Source organism: Bradysia coprophila, unplaced genomic scaffold (assembly GCF_014529535.1).
Source record: "Bradysia coprophila strain Holo2 unplaced genomic scaffold, BU_Bcop_v1 contig_350, whole genome shotgun sequence".
Classification (NCBI taxonomy): Eukaryota; Metazoa; Arthropoda; class Insecta; order Diptera; family Sciaridae; genus Bradysia; species Bradysia coprophila.
The window spans coordinates 3,721,660-3,745,667 of record NW_023503608.1 but is presented as its reverse complement, the minus strand read 5'-3'; the positions used below and the strand labels follow the sequence as shown (position 1 = coordinate 3,745,667).

At 33.4% G+C, this 24,008-nt stretch overlaps 2 protein-coding genes and 1 long non-coding RNA gene across 10 annotated transcripts in view; 2 read left to right on the top strand and 1 right to left on the bottom strand.

Annotated features, from left to right (window-relative positions):
* LOC119080299 (potassium channel subfamily T member 2) overlaps positions 1–24,008 on the top strand; it is a 152,731-nt gene that overhangs the window by 41,283 nt on the left and 87,440 nt on the right. The window contains exon 2 of one of the 8 annotated variants that reach the window (XM_037188579.1): positions 22,996–23,705. The exons of the other annotated variants lie outside the window; for them this stretch is intronic. The gene's annotated coding sequence lies outside the window, so the exon portion shown is untranslated. The remainder of the gene's footprint in view (positions 1–22,995; positions 23,706–24,008) is intronic. 8 annotated transcript variants of the gene reach the window in all.
* LOC119080308 overlaps positions 1–24,008 on the bottom strand; it is a 28,802-nt gene that overhangs the window by 2,567 nt on the left and 2,227 nt on the right. Inside the window, exon 2 of the long non-coding RNA XR_005088311.1 lies at positions 15,705–15,709. This is a non-coding gene — a long non-coding RNA (uncharacterized LOC119080308). The remainder of the gene's footprint in view (positions 1–15,704; positions 15,710–24,008) is intronic.
* Positions 14,657–15,687, top strand: LOC119080303 (apolipoprotein D-like). The gene is made up of 3 exons (XM_037188582.1): positions 14,657–15,110; positions 15,186–15,408; positions 15,470–15,687. The coding sequence occupies exons 1-3, from the start codon at positions 14,738–14,740 to the stop codon at positions 15,519–15,521; spliced, it is 648 nt and encodes a 215-aa protein (XP_037044477.1). The 5' UTR covers positions 14,657–14,737; the 3' UTR covers positions 15,522–15,687.

Below are 24,008 nucleotides of genomic sequence, written 5' to 3'. Positions count from 1 at the left end.
AAACGTTCCTTGTGTCTATGCTACTAGAGGAAACTCACCACTGTTTTGCTTTCGAAGCACCTGTAAGAATTATTCTAGAATTTTGACATTTACGTTTTTCGCTTTATAATCATAAATCTGTTACTTCATAGTGAAAAATGTTACATAAAGTTACTAATAAATCTATTACTTCATTCTGTTGTTCTTACATGCTCTTTGATATTAAAGAGAACACTCCACAAAACGCTTTCAACATTCTTAATAGTAATTCTTTCCAGTGTACCCAACATGAGACAGGATTCAATCCTGAACAAAATATGAGGTTCTGACTGCAGGTATTCCTGAATCTGACATTATTCTGCCGTTTTTTCAACTTAGTTAGAAAGTTCCGCACTTAATATCAAAGAAAATCTAATATTATCTGTTTCCTGGGGATCATTCAAACCAAGCGGAGGAGGGAGTCTAGTCAAGTGTGATATATTCTATTCGTTACGTATTGAAAAATTATCTTTGTGTGCGTCCCTGATGGATGACCTTCTAGAGTAACATTGGAAAAAGCTTAAAATGAGCTTTTAAGTTTACAGTTTAATGTCACATATAATACAAAATCAACAATGAGCTGGTACGCTTACTAACTTTTATGTTGCTAGCCTTCACCATTCTTTTTTACGACGACGTCACAGCTTAAAGTCTTATTCAATTAATTTATTTATTTCCTTTATTTTTCCAACTTAATGAGATTTTGATCCTAAGATATTTTTTCCGAAATGCTGCACACTCCCTTCGACTTTTCTCTACTAAATTGGATTTCCTTTGGTGGCACAAATTATATTTCGCTGTTTCGAACGAGAATTGGGTGTAATAAAACCATAATCCATCACGATAAACCGATTCACAATGAAACAATATCATTTAATTGGAATCACAGATAAATTATCATATAAATTTATCGTACGCTTTAATCATTTTAACTCGTTTAATGCTGAACGAACGTACCATTATATAACACATAATGTGTGAACAAACACTAGAGGTGTTCTATTGTACCGCAAGTAAACCGAATTTGCTTGCCACAATTGTTCTAACATATACACATTGAGCTCAGAGAGCGAATAGAGACTGTAATACATAAATTTACATAAAATGTGTTTCGGTGTTCAAATAATGCTTAGCAGATGATTATGTCGCATAAACGATTAGTTGTGTCAGATAAGCATTCCGCATTACACAGCATTGCTACATCGGCACATTCTATAAATATAAACGAACGAATTGCGTTCATTTAATTTTATGCATAAATGAAGCCGGTTGTTGACTTACTTATTACTGTTTGAATTCACAAACACGTTGTTTTGTCATCGCTGAGTGATTGACATGTCAAATGAAAGTATAATTCTTCGGAAATATTTGTGCGAATCCAGTGAAGTTTGTGGTGGAAAGTTTTGTGGTGTAGACAAGTCTGTTGTTCGGTCCGCCTCCTCTCTTTGTTACTGTAGATAATAATTGATCTGACATGAAACATGCATACTTAGTGTCATATTCCTTCTTGTGTCTTTCGCGAAACATCACAAATGCCTTCGAATAAATTCTTGGGAAGCTTCTTCACAATATAACAGGTAACCATATCAATCACCCGAATTCGTCAAAGAAAAACCTTTTAACCTTTTGATCAGCCAACCTTTCAGCTAGTGTTGTTCCATTTAGCACAACATATGTTAAACTAATGAATTTCACCACTTTTCATCAAATATTAGGCACTACTTTAATCAACAGAAGCAACTGATTTAACGGCGATACGATTACCATTATTATAAAAGGTTTTAATTTTCTCCTCTTCATAACGTTGGGTTAGGTCAATTATTACGATCTATCCCAACCGTCTGACAATACCATATCAAAATGCTGCAGGCAGTATAAGCGAAAATTGTGTGTTTGAATAAGTCTTTGTGTGGTTGTTCTCATAAATAATTTGGTTAAAATAATTTTTTTTTCTTTTAAACAAATTGAGGCAAATATGTTGGTACATGTTAACGAAACAAAACCATTTGTTCGTTCGAACAAGCAACAAACGAAATTTTAGAAAATTTATCTTATAAAGTATACACTTTCCTTCAGATTAAATTTATTGTATGTCGAGTCGACACTATACTTGCGTTACATTTATGGCTCAAATCTACGAGATAATATTAATGATGAAGGAATTTCTATTTGGGATACAGGTAAAAGACTTTCTCCGTTAGCTTGTTCAAAGCAATGTGTATCTTTCGGTTTAATTAGGAGTTCGGCGAAAAGTTTTCATGTTTTAGAAAGAAAAGTTCTGTTCATGCCGCACTTCAATTTCATCATTTGGTATACTAGATGGATGCTATATACACATAATGTCTCCCAGATCTTAAAATTAATTTGTTACGTAAAATGTTTGTTGCATGCATTTGAATACGTGCGGTACGTCTAGCGATTAAACTTTAAATTCTAGTTATTTACTTGATGTAAACGACATTCCGTATTTAAATCAAATTGGTAGTTCATTTTCCAGAGGAAACACAACAAATTCACTTTCAATCATTTTATCAAACGGTACACGAGAAGTGTGAAAAGGTGTCCATACTACAACCTCACTAACTTCTCGGACTACCGTCAGTGCATTCATCCATATGTGATAATTCACAGAGTGTTGCCAAGAATTTGTGTCGCTTACCTGTCCTCTATTGATCGATACTATAAAATTCAGATTATAGCTAGACGAGCAGGAGTTTCTAAAGAAGTCTGTCGTTATTGCCATTTGATGTGTATACTTTCCATCACAACAAAACTTTTCAAATGGAAATTGATTTCCATCTGTCAATCATTCTTGTGAATGAAATGCTGTTCGTCGCATCACTTGAAGGTCTCATTAATATTGTCAGCATTCAATCGGTTGTTCTTCGTCATTCATTCCGAAGTGTTTGTTGATGGAAATAGGGAAATGAATCGACACACAAGTTTCCGCAATTAATAATTCTAATGAAATAAACTTTTTATGACACATCCAACATCCGAGAAAACATCCACTTTAATTATGAATGAAAATTACCAATCAATCGGTATTGTAACCGTTAAGCCTGGTGTATAATATATAACACAATATCCCCATAAATTCCAATTGCCTATCCAAACGGATGACGAAAGCTTATTTTATTTATCTTATGGTGATATGTTTACTCGTGTGGTGTCAGTTGATTATGATATAATGACTCTTCAGCATATTTGTACAAACTCTACACAGCAATAAAATGTCCCATATCTCATTTTATTTGCAGACTAAAACAATAAAAAAAGGGAAATAATCTTGTGGTAACCCATTAACATAACCAATGACTCGTATACTCGTAATTAATGGCTCTGTATTTGTTACATACTCAAACCCCTCAAGGTCGTAATATCTGAAATCGACCAACAGTCACATAATGCCAAAAAAAATATCTGCGAAAATCGGATCGAATTTAAGAAAAATTTATCGCTTACCGAATTTGTTGCTAGAGCCGAAGGCAGGGGCTACAATTTTACCAATCGAAAAAAAAAATTCTGGCGTCAAAATTAATTTCTAAAAACTTTCCGAAAGTAGTGTTGCTCTATGCTCCTGCTCATTTTTTTGCCTCGCAGGCATGCAAAGGGTTCGATAAGCAAAACAGTGCAAAAACAACATAGGTTTCATTTGTCAAAGCAATTTCAATGAATGCAATGCCATATAAATGTTGCAATTGCTGGCCAGTTTTGTGCAAATAAAACGAAGAGCAATAGGAAATAAAGTCGATCGTTTGTGGGTATTATGAAGGGTATTTTATGTATATCATAATGTGTATACATTCAACGGTCACATAAGCGGCTTAGAACTTTTCCCATTCAGTTGTTTATTTGTTGGATCTTATATTTGAGTGTATATTTAAAGCACAAAGAGCATAATATTTTAGTTGATGAAAACCATTAGAAGTTACACAACATTTGTATTCAACGCGAAGAATCACCTTTATTGTATCGTTGAATCTGTTACTTATTTTGTTTAAAGTATTGTTTAGTGTTTGATACAAAATCTGTTACTTCATTAGAATTAACAACCATTTGGATATAATAAGAGAGCAGTAACCTTTGCTCATTGCTCAATGTTGTCGATAACAAATGACTATATATGATAAGTTTTGAAACCAAATTTATGACGAGAATTGAAAATAATATAACTTTTCATACCTAGGACCCGAAAAAAGCGTCGCACTTTTTCTCCGTCCAATATGAAAAATACTATTCGTACCACGGACTAAAAGTCTTTTTTAGCGTATTCGATTCCAGGCCTCGCCTTCGGCTGTCTGGAAACTTCTCACACGCTAAAAAAGACTTTTAGTCCTAGGTACGAAATATACTATTTTCAGTCCTGATGGTCTGGCTGCAAACACTTTTTTTGAAAAGCGATGCCAACACTTTCAGAAAACGTTTCCCTATACTAATCAATCTATAAGTTAAAAAGTTTTACAAAAACAAAATTTGATCTTTTACTATCGAACCTGTTTTGATCTGAACATAGCTGAATCAATTTTGACCTGACCTGAATTTACCTGAAACCTGAATATAGTGATCTGGTCAGCCCTCACATGAAATCTGACAGTTCTAACTGAAAATCTGTATGAAAATTTTAGGTCTGCCTGAAACTGACCTGACAAGTTTCAGGAATTTAGATTCTGGTCAAGTCAGCTTTCTTCAAGCATTTGCGGCCACGGTCGACCTAGTCCAAGCCTTAAAGGCAACCAACTGTTTTGACACCGTCGAAAGGTAATTTTCACTGCGACTGCCACATACCTAACCGATTAGCTTTCACGATGTCCCTTAACAAAAATAAAGTTTTTCTAAAAATTTTAATTTTTTTTAAAAAGCTGCTTTAAGTGTATTTTTGGTGCAGTTTGATACATCGAATTAGCTTTGTAAAAAAAAAAATTTAGAGAACAATTTTTTGCAGAGAATAACGTCGTTTATCGTTAAAAAATAAAACAACGCCGGTAGGCAACAGTTCTGTTTCATCACTTTCTGAAGAATCTTGAATGGCGCTATTTTCACATGTCGACTATGGGGAAGGATCTAGCCGAAGACTAAGCAAAGCGTTTTTGAACTCCTTTTAGGTCCTGGCACTCGGATCAGAAGTCATTTTTTGGGTAACCTTCAGAAAAACTTTATTTTTGTTAAGGGGCATCGTGCTTGCTGTGTGAGATGAAAGTGCAGACTATTGATTTACGTTAATCCCATCATGACATTTTATGATATTCATATAAGTTCATAGATTCAAAAGAGCATCAAATGATTCACCGCAACTCTTCATTATGCATATATTTTGATGGAATTTTATGCCACACAAAATGGGCTATAAAATATTTAAATTCCACATTAATAATTTCTTCGGTCGCCTTCACAGTTAAACGGATAAATCAATTTCCGCTGCAAATGTTCGCGTATATATAAATATTTCCAGTATGAAAAGGAAAAATTAATCTGGATTTTGATATAGCAAATTAAAGTTTAATGCTCGTTTATGCTGCAATTACAATAGGAGTACCATTTCAAATACCGTAAATCATTCTCGAAAGGATATTAAAACGTTGAATTGAATAACTTTTTTTTTGGAATATTAAAGAACAAAAATCGATATATGATTGGAGTGTTCTACCGTTACGATTGAAACGATAAGAAGTACATCCGTGATGATCTGTAATGAAATCAGCAAAACCATAAATGCCATTCACGCCAACTTTTCATATTTTTTAATGTGAAATAACTTTCCTATGTAGTATGTGAAAATATGATTGGAAGTAAGAGCACTTACCAGCTCACGGCGAATTACTGATGATATCAAGTGGTTTAAGTTTCAAGCACTTAAAAAACATCTCGAAAAAGTCTAAAAGTCACATTTTTAATCTTAGATACATTACATTGATTGTAACATTGCCAATTCACATTCCTCTGAAAATTAACATTTAGACATTGTCAATAAATTATTCAATCAGTATCCCAGACATCGTAATATTTTGGTTGAATTTGGAACATAACGTAGATAATGATCGTGTCAAGTTACATTTCGAATTTAAATGTTGCATTTAAGCAGGGCTTATTATGGGGAATTTTATTTCTGAAAATTCAGAAATCTTCCGAAAAGTTCTGAAGAAAAATCCTACAATAAACGTCAGTGAAATTTAAGCCTAAATTTGCTTCAGCTGTTTTTCTGCTGGTTCATTCATACTAACAAAACTGCTCATACGTCTTTAAAAGGCGCGTGTTTGCGTAACTATTTCGTTCGCATAAAGACGAATGAGCAATTTTGTTTGTATGAGTGGACCAGCTGCAAGACCAGCTGAAGCAAATTCATGTCCAAATTTCACTGACGTCGACCATTTGAGAATTTTGAAACAATTTCTCGAAATATTCAGGAATATTTCTGAATTAAAATTCGTAATAATTAGCTCTGACTTCAAGACATACACCAAATAACTGAAGATGCTGAAGTGATTAAAATAACCAACTACTTCACATGTTAATTGGAACAACCTTTATTTAAATGTATTTGCTATTGTATGTGGATGATGGAACTATGAATTTTGAATGGGAAAATCGTGTTTCATAAGTGAATTTCAAATAGTAAGTTTGTTGTTTGTAAAGGCTTTTGTATTTAATTGTATTTAAAGTCAGTGATCTCTGCGTACTCCACTAAAATAATGGAAATGAGTGTCATTTGTGTTATTTTCGAGGATATTTGACGAACGTTCCCAGCTGTGTTTAATATTTTAAACAAAAAAGTGTACATTCAATACACGAGTGGAGGGTGTCGGATGGCAGGCAGAGTATTGAGATTATTTAGTCTAATTGAAAATTGAAACAAAATTGCCTCGGTAATTGGATTTAATTTTTTCCAATTATAAAAACAGTCAATCAAGTGATAAATACAGCAAATAGGAAAAGTAAATGGAAAATTTATTTTATTTTAATCTGGTTAATTAACGAAAATAACTAAATCAATGCATATGCCTCTTCCACGTTTATGATTGAATTAACAAAATCAATGTGCAAGCAATGTTTAACCAAATGTATAACCAAATGTCAGCCGCTACCAAAATCATTGAAGAGAATCACACAATATCCATTAAAAATGTCCGCCATAAAAAGATAAATGGCAAATTTTCCTAAGAGGTCATCCACTTACAAGGCATATCATTTCTGGGATTCCACTCACCAAATCCCTTGAAAGCAACAAAAAATCTTTTTCACCAGCTAAGTGCTCTAAATGTGCGCGAATATTCTTTTTATATCATTCCGTATATCATTCACCACACATGAAACAATTAAATCGACCGTCAGCCACACCTCATCTCCTATGTATATGATCCAAAAATAAAAACCTAATTCTATGTAATGACTCTCAAATGAACCCATTTTTCTATGCCTAAATTATGCTGATGTAAAGTAGGGTAGGTCGAATAATATTCAATGCATTGTACTTTAATCAGCCTAAAAATAAAGGAATTTCGAATTTTCCCTGAAACGACTGCTTTTGTTTTGCGTTACAATAAGGACAAAAAGAGGTTTTATGTTCAATGATAGAGGGAGTAAATACAAGACCCGTAAGGCAAATTTCCATCGGCACCTCTAAGTGTTATATCGTTGCAAAAGTTCGTAGTATATCGCTGCGGAGTTTTACATTGTCCATTGATATGAATATTCACTGAAGTGCCATATTAGATTACCGACGACAGCAGTTGGCTATAATCCAAAATATATTTACCGTTTGGTGGATGGTGGATTTAATTCATATTCTTAATTTACATTTTTTAATACAATGGGTGCCTATTCAACTAGCCCGTTCATTTTGACCGGGTTATCCTAAGCTTTATAGCTGAGTGGATATGTAGACAGCCACTATCGATAAGTGTATCCATCAGTATATCAAACAATCTACGTGGGTGCTGCAGGAATAGGTCCACATAACGAATAATCTACCCAATCTAACCTATCACATACAGCTATTCATCTGCTATCGAGAACGACGACAAACCTAATGACAAGCTTTGGGTAATACAGTTTTCTTTATGGTAAAATTCATGTTAAAAAATATTGAAGTACAAGATTTGAAATCAACAGATTAAAAGTACTTTGATCGATGGAAGTAATAGACCAGATAATAATACTGGTCATAAGCTTGCCGTCTGTAACAGGTTAACGAAATTTTACCGCTCAGAAATTCATCAGAAATTGGTTAGATTTTAACGATCCTTTCCTATATAAATACAAAAAATAAAGAATATTCGTTCTGGTGATTAATCATTTTACTGGTGAAAAATAAAGTCCTACACCGAAATGTTAGCGGTCATAAAACCGTAAAAACGATTTTTTGTGGTTTTAATTTAAGAAATTAGTAAACAAAAATTTTCGAAAACTTTGTCTGCGCTCAAACAGACAATATTTGATCTCACATTGGGAGCTTCACTTTTATGTATTTTGATAAAGAAGAAAATTAATTTATATTTACTTTGGAATTATGAAGTTAACATTCTGTTTTGAGTGTTTTCATTCTGAATTTTAATGATTAATGTTATTGGTACGAGCATGGAAAACGGTGTAGTAAGGAAATGTACAAAATGAAAATTGTTGAATTCAACAGAGATGGATTTATTGTGCTCTGTAAGAGCCGGTCTCTGTTGCGAAAGACAAAGACTATTCATAAATCTGGATTGCGTCAAGTTTATTTAGTTTTGAAATCAAGATCTTAACAAATAAAAGAGTTCAAGTTGAATTACCTACGTTGATGGAAGTTCTTTATACTATAGGGTTGGAAAATTTTACTTTTCAAGCAAAATTATAGAACTAACTGTATTTGTAGAGCAATCATTCTATAGATTCTTCAAAAATCTAATCCAAAACAGTAGAGCAATCTACATATCAACAAAATACGTCGAACACCTTTTGTGATTATCGTCAGAATCATATTGATATTTTCGACATGTCATTAAAGTTCAACAGAATGCACAGTCCGGCAAAAGCTCGTCCTACAGCTCATATTAAATCGCCTACAATTGTGGAATTCTTGCATCGATTTATGCTCTTTGAATCCATTTCATTCCACAAGAGGTAAATGTTAACGTTCACTGGAGTGTATATTGATCACACGTATGGAAAAGCTTTTATCGCATGTGGAACGAATCAATGAACATAATTGGATTGAACTCACATTACAAAGATGGAACAATTGATCAAATACACAATCAAATACACACAACACACAGTGAAGTCAGATTTATGAAAGCAATTCGGGAATTTGTTTCAGCACCTATAAAAAACGGTTAATCATCTGTTAGTGACAGTAACGACGAAAATAAAGAGGACTTAAGTTCAGATTGTGTCACCACATAGCAAAATGTATGTTAAAGCAAATGTAATAACGGATTTCAATTGTCACTTTAAACAAAAGAAGTAACAGATTTTATTTCGAGTAAAATAACATTTAAAGTATCGTCAGCCATGTCATGGTAATTGATGATAATGATATTTACATGATAATGGCTGTAACTTTCAACGTTTCTCTTTAGCGGCAACAAACTGGTAATTGATGTTTCCGGCATAAAAACGGAAATAAAAACTTTATTACAATTTTTTTAACTTCAAAAAACAAACTATTTAACTGCTACGGCCCAGACATGTAGGAAAATTATTCTCTATAAAAATTTGCCAATTTCCTGTTTAATGTGCTGGTGGCTATAAATATGTTTAGGCATAATTATTTGCTCTCATTACATGACAGAAATTGTCGTTTATGTTACACTTAGTTCGTCGTTTAAACATTGCTAATGGAAAACTTTTTGTTGCAGCATCAGATATTCTAAACTTTTTGTTGACAAAATGTAAACGTTTTTCGATATTACAAACTCTGAAACTTTAAAACTCAATTCATAGTTTACTAATGTAACCAGCAGAGGTAATTTAAAATCGTTGGTGAACGAACCTTTTAGTATATAAGAACATGTCAGAAACGACAACCAATTCATTTCCTACTTAAACATTATTTCTCAGCCAATTTACCTCTGCCTGCGTTCATACGGGGCTATGTACCTTTTTTTTAAAGGAAAAATCTTATTCAATTTGTTTGATAAGAAAATGGGAAATAGTTTCCAAGGGTCGATGGTCGTATATATTTTTATTTAAAAGATAAACTTACTGCAGTGGCATTACATTACTGCATGCCAGCGTATACACAGAGTTGTAATAAATATTTCGTCTGTTTAGTAGCGCTTTTTTTGTATTTCTGGTGAAGAAAAATAAAAATCAATTTAAAATTGGATTTATTGAACAAGTCGAAGTGATCGTTTCGTTTTGATTCTAAAGCAGCATTAGATTCTACATACACATTCACTCAGAATGTCCGATGTCCACCCATATTATGTTGCACCGTATGGTGCTCCACAAATTTCCTTCATACATTGCGCAATTTTTTCCCATTTGTTTTATTTTCGGGGTTGGGGCGGGTTTCAATCGGGGTCGATTCGGGTTTGAAAATAATTTGGGTTCGGGTGAGGTTTGAAAAAAAGTCGACCTCATATTTTTGTCAACGTATTGCTCATAACATAACAAGCGACAATATCCATTTTTAAGAGGTTATGCGACTCGTCTGTGCTATATTTTTCTCACAGAGGTCACGACTGCTTCAGAAGATATCACCTTTACGAAATGATAAGGAATAACGTTGAAACTAACCTACTGACACTAATATTTCTTTATTAGTTTAATGTGAGAGCGTTAATGATAAAGGATGTCTGTGATTATTACACCCTCTACCATACTATGAAAAGATTAACTATAATTTGAAGAAACAAACTTTTATGTACTGAGTACATACACCTTTGTAATACAGAATTTAATGTACGACGACATGTGGTTATAAAATTGAAGAAAAAGTGTTTTTTAAGTATGGGTATTAGAGAAACAAACTTTGTGACTAATTCAGGACTTATAAAAAATTGTTATGGAACTGAAATGAAATTTCTGACACAAAATAAGCGAGAAGTAAAAAATGAATCAACAAAATTCACGGTTTCTAATCCGGTGTGTATATATGCTACGCAATAAAAGGAAAACTCATAAATTTGCCGAGAAAAAAATATGTAAAAATGAAAATCCAACACGTTAAATTTGAAGCAGAAAACTTTATTGACATCAAGTGTTTCCGTTTTCGTAATAAAAAAAATAAATATTTTTATTGTCGTTTTATTGTGGGCATGTCGTGCATTTTAAATAGAACCTGTACAATATATATAACTGCGAATCCACAATAGTCATGTTAGAAATAAATAATTCATATTCCTAATGAACAAATTATTACATAAAATTACGTTTCATAGTCTATTTGTGTATTATATATCAAAGGTAACAGCCCAGTCCCATAAACTGTCGAATACCGGTAACATCAAACATGAAACGTTGCTGATGGATTCATATTGTTTGCTAAATTACTAGTTCTTGATGGCTGTTTTGCTTTCTTTTACATCATGAACGTCCATTAACCTTTTACAAACTGTAAGCTATATGGCAATTTCCACGGCTTGCTATCCACACGTTACATTATTTTCCAACTGTGATACCTATGGATCCCAGGCAGCTCCATCAGAGCTCTATTGTTTGAAGTAACTCCTAGTGGCACAAACAAAATCTAGTTCTTCGTTTGTTTTATGCATCTGCTATATAAGGAAACATATCCGGAGTTCATCGCTTATTCCCTGTATATAGATGACTATATGACTATTCTGATACGGTGGAAGAATTATTATGAGAAGTTACATTTTCAACAATGACAATCCAATCGACGTTATTCATTCCACATGCGGTTTACACGTTATAATACGTAACGTATACATACGTAAATGTAATAGCGTTGGTAACGCATGAGGAATGAATAGCGTTGATTGGATTGTTACTTCTTGTTATTCCGTGACTGTAATGTATTTTCTTACCGTACAGTGTATGAGGTCAAGGAACAACATATCGAAAAAAATAGAAAACAATGTAATTTCTATTTTTATTTCCCGCCATTTTAACTGTTATTGTCTTCTAGCTTTAATTGGAAAAGTCTTGGTATGTTGATGCTTACACATCAAATCATATATGTAGCCATTGTTGTTGTCATTCATATAAAAACAAGGCTTCAAGCTCCAAGCTAAAACCGTTTGTTCGTTCGTTATTATGTGTGCCGCTGTTGTGACATAATTAAAAAACCATTTTATGTCTGAAAAATATCAGGAAACCTTTAGATTTACATAAAAAGTGTTTGATGTGAAAAAATGATGTTTCCGCCAAGTTGGCAAGAAAGAGTGAGTGAGAGAACGTTCAGATTTTTAATACGATTGTTTTTCATTAAATAATGGAGGGGGCAACATAACAACGTGACTTTTTCAAGGTGATCATTTTTTTCTCGATGGAAGTAAGGAAGGCGGAAAAATGCAAATTCCCCTTAGATACCGGTACGAAATTTCCATAAGTTTGCAAAGTCATTGCGGATAGTACGTAGGATATTTAACATAATGACAAGAATGGAAATTCAAATTTTTTTCAAGATTTCGTTATAAGCACATACAAGCCGATGGTTTGCTGATTCAGTTTTGTCAACTTTATAACAACATTAATTTTTATGCATTTTCCAACGAAAGAAGAGAAACTCTATAATTGCGTCCTTAACCTTAAGTGATCTAAGTTCATATGTACCCGGAAAGTACATATGTTTAATATTGGTCTAACCATATGTCCTGGTACTACCACTAGTACTCCAAATAAATAACAGCAGCATCTATCTATATTTTTAATCATGAATTATTTACGGATACAACGCAGCATGTGTTCGTTACCCAATTTTGCTACATTTATTCGTAAAGTGATGGAAGCAAAATTTAAATAAATTCCAAGGTCACGTAAATGTTGCTGCTACTGTGCTGAATAATAATGTTATATCACTCGAGGATTTAAACAAAAACGTACAAAGCACTTCGGTATAGATTGCTACAACGTTTTACCTACCATTTTATTTTACAGGGAGAAATATTACAAGACTTTTATCGGTGCAACTTAAAAAGCCACTGTGAGAAAATATTGTATATGTGGTGTTTACTCAACGAGAACGTCTTGAGATCCATAAATTATGTCATGTAATGAGATCAAGCACGTACTAACAGATAAACAGCAGATAAGAGCAAAGAATAATATTCATCTAACCATGCAATTGTTCATCATCGTATCGATGTATCTTAGTAGAAACGTATAGTGAAACGAAAACAAGATTTACCTAACGGAAGACACATAACACGCCGCATAATAGTACTTTAGAGGGCAAGCAAGATAATAACGGATCGCAGCTTAGAGATGGAAAAAGTATAAAGAAAACAAATTTATTTCCGAAATGATGTGCTGTCTGTAATGCGAAGACATAAAGCGACATATATGTAACGGTGTATGTGTGTGGATAAATTTATGTGATATATCCGGTTCTTTAACGTGTAAGATGACAGGAATTGTTGGCATTTTCATTTCCATTAGATTGGAATGGAAATAGCAATAATTTATTTTAATTTAAAGACGTAGACGGCAGACATATTATGAAGATTGCATAATAGTGAAGGACAATAAAATACGTAGTACACATAAGAAGGCAAATTTTTTTAGAAATTATGTCTCAACAGTTGTTCAGTACACCACACCAGCCACAATAAATTTTTAGAAACGAGTACAATTTTTTATTAGAATGTACCAACTAGTAAAATTGAATATTAAGACAAAAAAAAGTTGTATCCTTTTATACCTATCCCCCAATTCACTGTCGATATCTGTTTGTGTTTGATCAGCACATTCGTAGACTTATCAAGTCGCTTTTTTTTCGTCGAATACAAAATATCAATTTGCTTATCAACACTAACGTATGTCAACCATATACAATTCAACCTATCTAGCTAAGAAGATTAGTGTTTTATTCGAAAATAGGTATTGAAGCTGTTGGTGTTCGTATGTATATTATGCATAAGTAATTCTGGTTTACTTTCGCATCATTAATACGTCTATGTATGTACTACCAGTCTATATCTACTTAGTCTAAGTTTTCATTTCTCCTAATTTATCCGGTGGCGGTATTCAACATATTCCCTAATTTATCTGTGAAACCGATGGCTTTTTTACACCTTGGACCAAACGTTTCCACTGCGAATGGTGAAAAGATATAGTTTCTTTCTTTGATTGATTTGTAATGGTTGTGCTTTATTTTCGCTCCGAATTCTTCTGCACTTCCGACTTTGACTTTCGTTAAATGGATGTTTAAATTATTTTTGTCTTTTCAAACATTGCCAGAAGCACGTTAAGCATTTTGACGAGTTTGAACACATTCCTTTCCTTCGACTCACGACTTACCTTCCAAATTCGTCAAAACGAAAGTTCGGCAGCTTGTACGAAATCTACTATTATTCAAACAATTTGCAAATTGGTTTGAAAGTCTCTACTATTCTTGCACAACAACTCTAAGAACTTCTTTTAGATAGCAAGTATACTAATCATTGAGGTCAGTTCAAAAGGTGCCTAAGGCAATTAATTTTATGAAGACTGCGATTACTGTAATTTTGCAACAAATTAATATTAATTAAGAAAACGCGAATTCATGTGCTTAGTCGTCTGAGAATTGTCGTCCGTAGCACTTGTTCACAAAATTTCTGAAAAGTTTTCTGTAAAAATGTTGTCTTCGTATCTAATCTACGTTTGCTTTGCCGCATTCACAATAGTTCTCTCAGCCAATGCACTACATAAAGAAGAGAAAACTTCAACGTGCCGCGAATCGCCGATTTTCCAAAATTTCAATGCAACAGGCTTTCTGGGCCGTTGGTACCTGCATTCTAGTTATCATCATGACTTTGAAGATGGTTGCGACTGTTATACATCAGAGGTGGTCGCTCTTGATGCCACCGTCACTTCATTCCGAACTACGAATTGTTGTCAAATGACAAAAGTAAGCAATGCTACCCAAAGGTGCAATCTCAGCGTCAATCACTCAAGGCTTACGAATCCAGAGAAAAAGGAAGCAAATTTTATGTATATTAGGACAGGAGGTAAAATTGTCTGGAGTCTAAATGGTTTTCATTCTTTAGCAATAAAATGTATTTATTGACTGTTATTCTAAAAAGTAACTGTTGAGTCACGTGGTTGGATCGTCGACATCGACTACGACAATTACATGATCATTCATGGATGTGATTACGTCAGCGATGAAGAGGAACGTGAAACGTTATGGATTATGACACGTAATGCAGAAATTAATGCCAAGGTAGCGACGAAAATTGATGAAGTTATTGCGGCCAACAACTTTGACAAGGACAAAATCATCGAGCAACGAAAAGGAGCCGATATGTGAGTTGCGAGGGAAATGAATTGCTTTGATTATTTTCAATTTTAACAAAAAACATTTTAGATGTAAATCGAAAAGACCATCGACAAGGACGGGACTGGACAATTTAGTATGAACTGACGGTCTAATGCAAAATGAGACCGATCTTATGAATTTTATGCGCCATTATTCACTATATAATTCAAATTAATTACGAAAAAAATAAATTTCTTAAACAATAATTTACACATTTTGATTGCACGATTTACGAAGTTTTTATGCCAATTTCGTTTTACTCTAATGTTTAGATGCGTTCTACTTCTTCTTATTGAAGTTTTTATAACAAAATCTTATACGTCATTTGTTTTCTTAGATTTTACTATAAAACACAGCAAGAACAGAGGTCATCGCTTGTTTTGTCGTGCGTTGTTAATAACAGATGGTATTGCCATTTATGTCGCCTAAGTTGCAACTTTGATGCTGAGGGCTCGTACAGACCGTTTTCACAATTTTTTTTATTTATTTACAGGCACCTTTATCTATCGGTATGACTTATTACCAACTATACCACCTGTGAATCTTCAGAAAAACGATCTTTTAAAAATCTTCTTTTTTAAACTGGTATAACTCTTCACCAGTTTCCCTTACACCCATGCAACCAATTATTTGTACCATTATTAATAGTATTACAATCTCTACCAATTACAACCCAATATATTCTCCAGTACTCACTCCGCGGAGTAGCCTAGGTGCTATGACTTCAAGTGTTCCGAAAAGTGGGGGGGTAAAATCGAAAATTTTCACGACTCTGAGCTGATTAATAATATTTAAAAGATGTAGCTGCGTGTGAACCAACAGCGTCCACTTCAAAACATTATTTTTATCACCTTCAACGTTAGAATAGGTAATGTACTCGAGTACACAGTTCTTATGTATACTCATCTGGTGTCACATATTCTGGAGACCAAATTAAATCGCCACCAGACACACATACCTTGCGGGCGGCACACTTTTCCTAATAGAAAAGAATCTGAGAAATAAAAGCGAAATTTCAACAAAAAATTCGCACACAAAAAATTAAGACTTCAAAACAGTCCATTAGGCATATTAATAAAACATTTTTAAATCCGTAAAAACGACCCATCCCTTTTAATTAAAAGAAAACTCGTCTACAAATATTTGTAATATTAAAGGAAAGCGGGTGATAAAACTCTCAACACTTTGGGTTATTAAATTTTCACCAAAAAAAAAACTGACGAAATTAGAAATAAAAAATCAATTTCTATGAAATCAACATGACAAGCTAACCAATAACAATTACATCCGTCTTCTAACACTCCTCCCCATCAAAGTATTAAAACCGTTTTTTTATTCGCAACAAAAGTTGTTTTTTTTTCTATACACTTCGTGGCAATAGAGATCCTTTCGAACATTAAAAAATTAATACGAAGTTATTAGCTCAGCTCAAGTGTGCAAATAAAATGATGGTAATAAAAAAGGCAATCGAAACTGTACTCGATGGCAAAAAAGTGGTTAATGGAATGTTAAAGTTCAAGTTGATAATCCAAGCAAGATTGAATGAATTATGCATCAAGTTTTCATGCATTCAGTTTAATTATGTAGGATTTTGGGTCAGCCACTGAAGTGAAACTTTACAATTTAGTTGGTATACACTGGCACATGGAAAACTTAAGTGACTCGAAGGTTGTTTACAGAAGATTTAAAATAAAAAAATTATGTAGTTGGTTCATGTGTATTTACTCTTCGTTTTAACTGAAGAAGGAAAGTAAAACGCAAACTTTAATCTGCAACTTAAATCTTCAGAGAGATTTTCATCCAATAAGCCAACAAAAAACAGACTTTCCTGTTAGTTGTTGACTTTTTTAAGTTCGAGGCTATATTAAGATCCCGGCAAAAACTCTTTCAGAGCAAAGTTGGACGCAGTCTACAGTCTATATGTGTGATAACTTCTAAAACAAGTGATATCGCTAGAGGTGACGCTGTCAGCGTCGTTACGCAAAATTGAATTTCACAGCCAATTAATTGAAATTAGCTGATCTAGTTTTCCAAACCATTCGCCAATTATTTTTTTTCAGAAAAAATTTTAACCAACAGAATTTTGACTGAAAAATTTTCAACAAAAAATTCTGCGTCGCATGTGGCAGATTAAATGTTCTCGTAGGTTTGTCCGTGAGCATCTGCCACTTTGCAGCGTAACGACGCTGACAGCGTCACCTCTAGCGATATCACTTGTTTTAGAAGTTATCACACATATAGACTGTAGACTGCGTCCAACTTTGCTCTGAAAGAGTTTTTGCCGGGATATCAGTCGTTTTAGAAGTTAAGTCGGAAGTTGACGAAAATTAGAGGTGTGTGCCGGTTTTAAAATAGTCGGCGGCGATGCGCCGACTGGTAAGGGATCGACGGCGGCTAAATTATTTCAGAACGGCACATTGACTTAGTGTCAAACTTCGAAAGAACTCAGCTGATAACATTGTGATGCTGAGTTGCATAAAGTTGTTTTAGTAACACGCTAATACGTACCAATGATGAAATGGTCCATAATTGTGAACAAAAATAGTGTTGATAATCAAGGCTCCACATTTTGTCTCTTTTTATACACTTTTGGATATGCAAAAATTTCAAAAGTCTTTTTGTTACGCTAATTTTGCACATCTTTGATTTGAAATGTTTCAAGTATGTGCATGTTGTCAAAATTCGCAATAGTAAAGTCTACCTCTACACAGTAATCTTTGCATAAAATGCGTAATGTGCAGTGCCGCATCTAGTATACTCATACTCAGTGCTCCGGACCATTCTAACCTAGCGCACTTACGATCTATATCCATAGGATACCAATATTAGTTGTAAGACGCCGCTCAATGAAACCATATTTTTTTTATAAATTTGACGAAATTCGAAAATTTGACGAAATTCGAAAATTTGACGAAATTCGAAAATTTGACGAAATTTAAAAATTTGACGAAATTTGAAAATTTGACGAAATTCGAAAATTTGACGAAATTCGAAAATTTGACGAAATTTGAAAATTTGACGAAATTTGAAAATTTGACGAAATTTGACGAAATTCTAAAATTTGACGAAATTTGACGAAATTCTAAAATTTGACGAAATTCTAAAATTTGACGAAAATCGAAAATTTGACGAAAATCGAAAATTTGACGAAAATCGAAAATTTGACGAAATTTGGAAATTTGACGAAATTTGAAAATTTGACGAAATTTGAAAATTTGACGAAATTTGGAAATTTGACGAAATTTGAAAATTTGACGAAATTTGAAAATTTGACGAAATTCGAAAATTTGACGAAAATCAAAAATTTGACGAAATTCGAAAATTTGACGAAAATCGAAAATTTGACGAAAATCGAAAATTTGACGAAAATTAAAAAATTTGACGAAATTCGAAAATTTGACGAAATTCGAAAATTTGACGAAATTTAACGAAAATCGAAAATTTGACGAAATTCGAAAATTTGACGAAGAAATTCTCTATCTGCCACCATTCAAGACCCCAAAACCCCAATTGACCCACCCATTTCCAACTTTCGACATTTTTCGCAAATGCCCTTCTTTTCTACTCGTAAAACTCTGAGACTTTGCCGAAGAAAGTAACTCTCTATCTGCCACCATTCAAGAAATACCTCTAAAAACATAATTGACCCACCCATTTCCAACATTCGACATTTTTCACATATGCCAATGTGTTCTACTCGTAAAACTCTGAGACTTTGCCGAAGAAAGTAAATCTCTATCTCTCATAAGCCAAAAAATATTAGTCCTTTCATCCTACGCTCGAGTAGCTCAAAATTTGGTCACTCTGACCACTCTAGCTCAACCAAATCTGCACCAATTTTTCTAATTATTTTTTTGTTCGATTCGTGTGGCGAATACCTTTCATTTGATGGGTCACACGCCCCTGCAGGTTTCAATACAGCTGAGCTACAGCTGAAAACGCGTTCCCGACCCTCGAAAACCACACTCAGAAACCACTTCGAGGCCAATAAAACAAAATTCTGGTTTTTCCTGGGGTAGTGGCGTATCACATTTTCATTTTTATGCCCACCCTGAGGTTCCTGCAAAATTTCATGGAGATTGGCTGACTAGTTTCCGAGATCGACCGTCGATAGATAGACAGATAGACAGATAGACAGATAGACAGATAGACAGATAGAAACATACAGAGTAAGTTGAAAGATTTTGATTGTTTGGAAAACGTTAATTTGGTGCATTTTCTATCAAAATGACCAACTTCAAAACGATGTATCTCCGGCAATTTTAAAGTTACATAGTCGAGTGATAGCTCGTTTTGCTCGTATTTGAAGCGCGAATAAGATAGAATAGGATTTGTGGTGATACAGGCCAAAGGAAAGAAACTTAAATTCTCGCCTATATATAGTTGCCGCGTCTCAAAAAATTTTCTTCGTTCTTTTTTTGGAAGTTAGACTGCGTCAAGTCCTCCGCTATCGCTCCGGACATGATTAAATTACATTCACCATTCCGTCCTCTTGCTTTGTAAGACTTACAGCATAAAACAAAGTGACAAATAACGCGAGTATCACTTATCATCCAAAATAAATGACAAGACAAGGTGATAATCACTTACATGTCTGTTTCCAGTTATTTTACTTCAGAAGTATAGCAGAAGCTCCGAAGTTAAACCGAATCAAGCGGAGCACGAGGTGAATTTTGTATCGACACACACATTTGCCGGTTAAGTGCTAAATCGGGTGGTTAGGGATCATTCATAAATTACGTAAAGCTTTTTCAGTGCTGTCATCAAAATTAAACCTTAAGTAACTCGAGAAATACGCGGCGTGCAAAGAAAAAACTATGTTACATCATCCCCCCAAGATACCTCATAATGAGAGGATAGAGCACAGTTTTAGCTTCGCAAAGGGCGTAGTCTTTGTTTGCTACAATCAAAATGGAGTTTCAGACCAGTGAACTTATATTAGGAGGGTATGGCCGGAGCATGCAAATGGGACATCATAAATGATAAATTTGATGGTAATTTGATCGGCTGAAGCACATTTATAGCCAAGCACTGACGTCCGCTGTAATGTATCGAGAAGGAAATGTGGAGTGATGAACTTACCGTAGCAAATGGTACTCCGTCAACGGTTGTGTAATGAAAATGAGAATTTGCAATTGCATCTACTACCGTAATTGAACCAAATCTGCGACTCATCCTCACTTTCAATGACACATGTGACCGACATGACATGCATGACATTCACTTCAAAAACGTTTATTGTTTTTGTTGTTTGTTTAAATCAGTGATTGAACATGCCGGTATCTGTGAAATAAAAGCTGTATTGCTTGGCTAATTTGTTGATGGGCACACTAAATACCGTGATATAAATTCAGATAAAATAAATGCCAATAAAGTTCAATTTAGTTCGTTGTCAGTTATTCGGTTGCGAATTGAATATATCGGAAAATAAATGAAACAAAGTGGATTTGTGACAAATTTTTCGATAAAACAACGAGTTATCAAACCGTGATGCACAATAAATGGAATTAATTACACTGTTGATAATGTATTGTAGACCATGGATCCTTACGTATTTAATGGAAAATTTAATTACAATTATTTAGAGCAGCAGAACAAAAGGTATATTTACATACAAGATAATATTAAGTTTCCATCCGTATAATGCTATTGTCAACAAATCACACACACATATAAATATCTAATTGTATGCCATAGAGTTATAATTAATGGACACAATTCATTAACAACATATTCGTTAGCTTGAGCCCATTAGTGTTGTCGATAACAATCTACATGTTTGGATAGTTGAAAGTCAAACGGTGCCTTTTTCAATTTAAAGGGACAGAACATTTTAACTGCTGTGTTAAATTGTAGCTGAATTTTCATTGGCAACAAATAAATTAATTTTGTTTACGAACTAAAAGGAAGACGGAAATTGCAATTTAAATCGTTTCCTTATGCTTTAACATATATCATGGAACAGGCCTGGTGTTCTGAAGTTCATTTTGTAACAGTGTCTATAGAGGATATTCTTCCACAATATCTTCGTTTTATTTAACAAGTTTAATTCGATTTCATCGAATCTCTCTAACAAGCTTTTGGAAACTTTGTTACTCGTTTTGCTGAATGGTAACATAATTTGAATATTTTTGAAAAATTGAGTCAAATACACGCACGGAATTTTGAAAACCGACACATTTCCTGTCACAGTGTTTTATTTGAGTTTCTGATTTCTCCATAGAAAAATACATGCAAAATTCACAAAAAAACCAGTAAACCACAAAACAGAAAATGTGTCGGTTTTCAAAATTCCGCGAGTGTAGTTTGAATTATTAGCAAAATACTAATCGCAAGATGGTCGTGAATAAATATTCTATTCGATAAAACTCAGAAAAAAAATTCTAGCACATCAGAATCATGAACTATTCATGTTTAAAGTTAAATGGGAATTACATTGGTTCGAGGGAGACACGTACATAGTTTCGTCGCACCAATGGTCCCATTTCACTTCAAATAGCTCATATTGAATGGCTCTTGTCTTGATTCTGACGTACTAAAATGTATTTTCATCTCTTTCATCCTGACAGACTAAAACTTTACTTACAGTTAGTTCATTCTATAAAAAAACCAGTCTATGACAGTTTGGTGCAAAATTTAAATTCGCCTTATTAAATTCAAATTTTGCGCCAAAATATAATTAACTGGGAAGCACTTAACGCATTCACTTGAAATGCCGGATACCGGATACGTCGATGACATTTAAAGCTATGATAAATCATAAATTGTGTTTTTATACAATTGAGTTACAAACAATTTGTTTTTTTATTTTTTATCGATGGAGAACCTAATTATAAGACACTTTGTCTCGTATCATATGCCAAAAAAAGTTAAAACTTTTTTTATAAATCATTTTGAAAGTCACTAAAAACACTTTTTTTGGCATATGATACGAGACAAAGTGTCTTATAATTAGGTTCTCCATCGATAAAAAATAAAAAAAAATGTTTGTAACTCAATTGTTAAAAGTTTCCTATGTGCAGAATAAGCACGAGCTGAATAACACCAGCTGATCTACTAACACACACTTACCGTATGATGAGCAATCAAAACACATTCTGAACAATTTAATTACTTCAATCATATGTCTTATGTGCGCGAATAGATGACGTTAACGTGTGCACTGTGTGTAGGTTGTCTTTGAATTGTTTACAATACAAAGTGTTTTTGTTTGTACACCAGCTGGTGATATTCAGCTTCTGCTTATTCTGCACATAGGAAACTTTTAATAATTGTAACCGCCGAGATTAATTATTTTTATTCTGAGGGACGCATTGAGTCCCCGATCGCCCAGTGTGGCTAGTCCGGGCCTGAATATAGACAGTTTGTTTCTCGAATATTTTTCCCCTTTAACTTGTCGACATCTGATTGAAATCTAAACACAAAATATCTTAATTAAAAGCTATAAATATCAACGCGAAATAATACTCCGAATGAAACGTAATATACCACATGACCGTGATTCGTAGAACCGAAAAATCGTGAAGGAAATGTAACAAATAATATTTTCTCAGTCTATTTTCTTATTTTAACAGTTATGAACCAACCGTACCAACCATATCTTATGACAACAAAAATCTACACTACCTAACTTTTTACCTAAGTGCAAACCAATGGACCAACTTTATATAAATTAGATGTAGAAAATTGTAATCTCCAAATCTCCAAAAGAAAATTAGTCAAAAGGCAGAGAGATGTCTATGCTTTGATGTGATTAAAAATTAATAGTAAACATAATTGAAACCATATTAAAAACGTAGAGCTTATTATATTGTAATAAATGAAAGGTCAATTAAAATTTTAAACCAATAATTTATTTAAATTAAATTATAAAATCAAACAATTCAGTTATAAACATAAAACAAAGTGGAAGAAAAAAAAGAGAGAGAAGAAAGCTAGCTCATCAAAATTTCATTCAATTTTATTAAATTTTAACTGTGAAAATTCAATTAAATTAAAAACATTCAGGTATGTATTTTATGGCTAACTATTATCCTTTCAACTATAAGTCCATTGTGTGTTGAGTGTCATGATGTGTTGATGTTACCAATGAAATATATAAAAAGAAAAAAATAGATGTTATACCAAATGAACGAAACTTTTTCACCTGTATTCATGTATCGTATAACTATATAGACCAAAAACTGATTGGCTAATGTGTTAGTCTGTTATTTTACACACAACCTTGGTTACACACGCTACATTGTAGTAAATGTATAAATCTTCAACCTATTGCTACACTATTGTAAGTCTTATCAAGAATTGAAGTTTACTTTTTTGCACTTCTTTTTTCAATGATCGTAGTTTTTAGTAATTAGTTGCGAGAATTTTGAACATTTCTTTAATGAAACCATCTTTTAAAAGCCGATATTGCTGAGACAACCCAAAATTAACTCTAATTGTAAAGATTAAAAAATCTTTGCAATTTCGGTTATAAATTAGTTAAGGGCTAAGACACTAAATATTTCTAAAATTAATTGTAGTAGAATGACGAAACCCATTCCGGTACAATTAATTCTAGGTCAATGTATCTTCCATATCTTCTTAT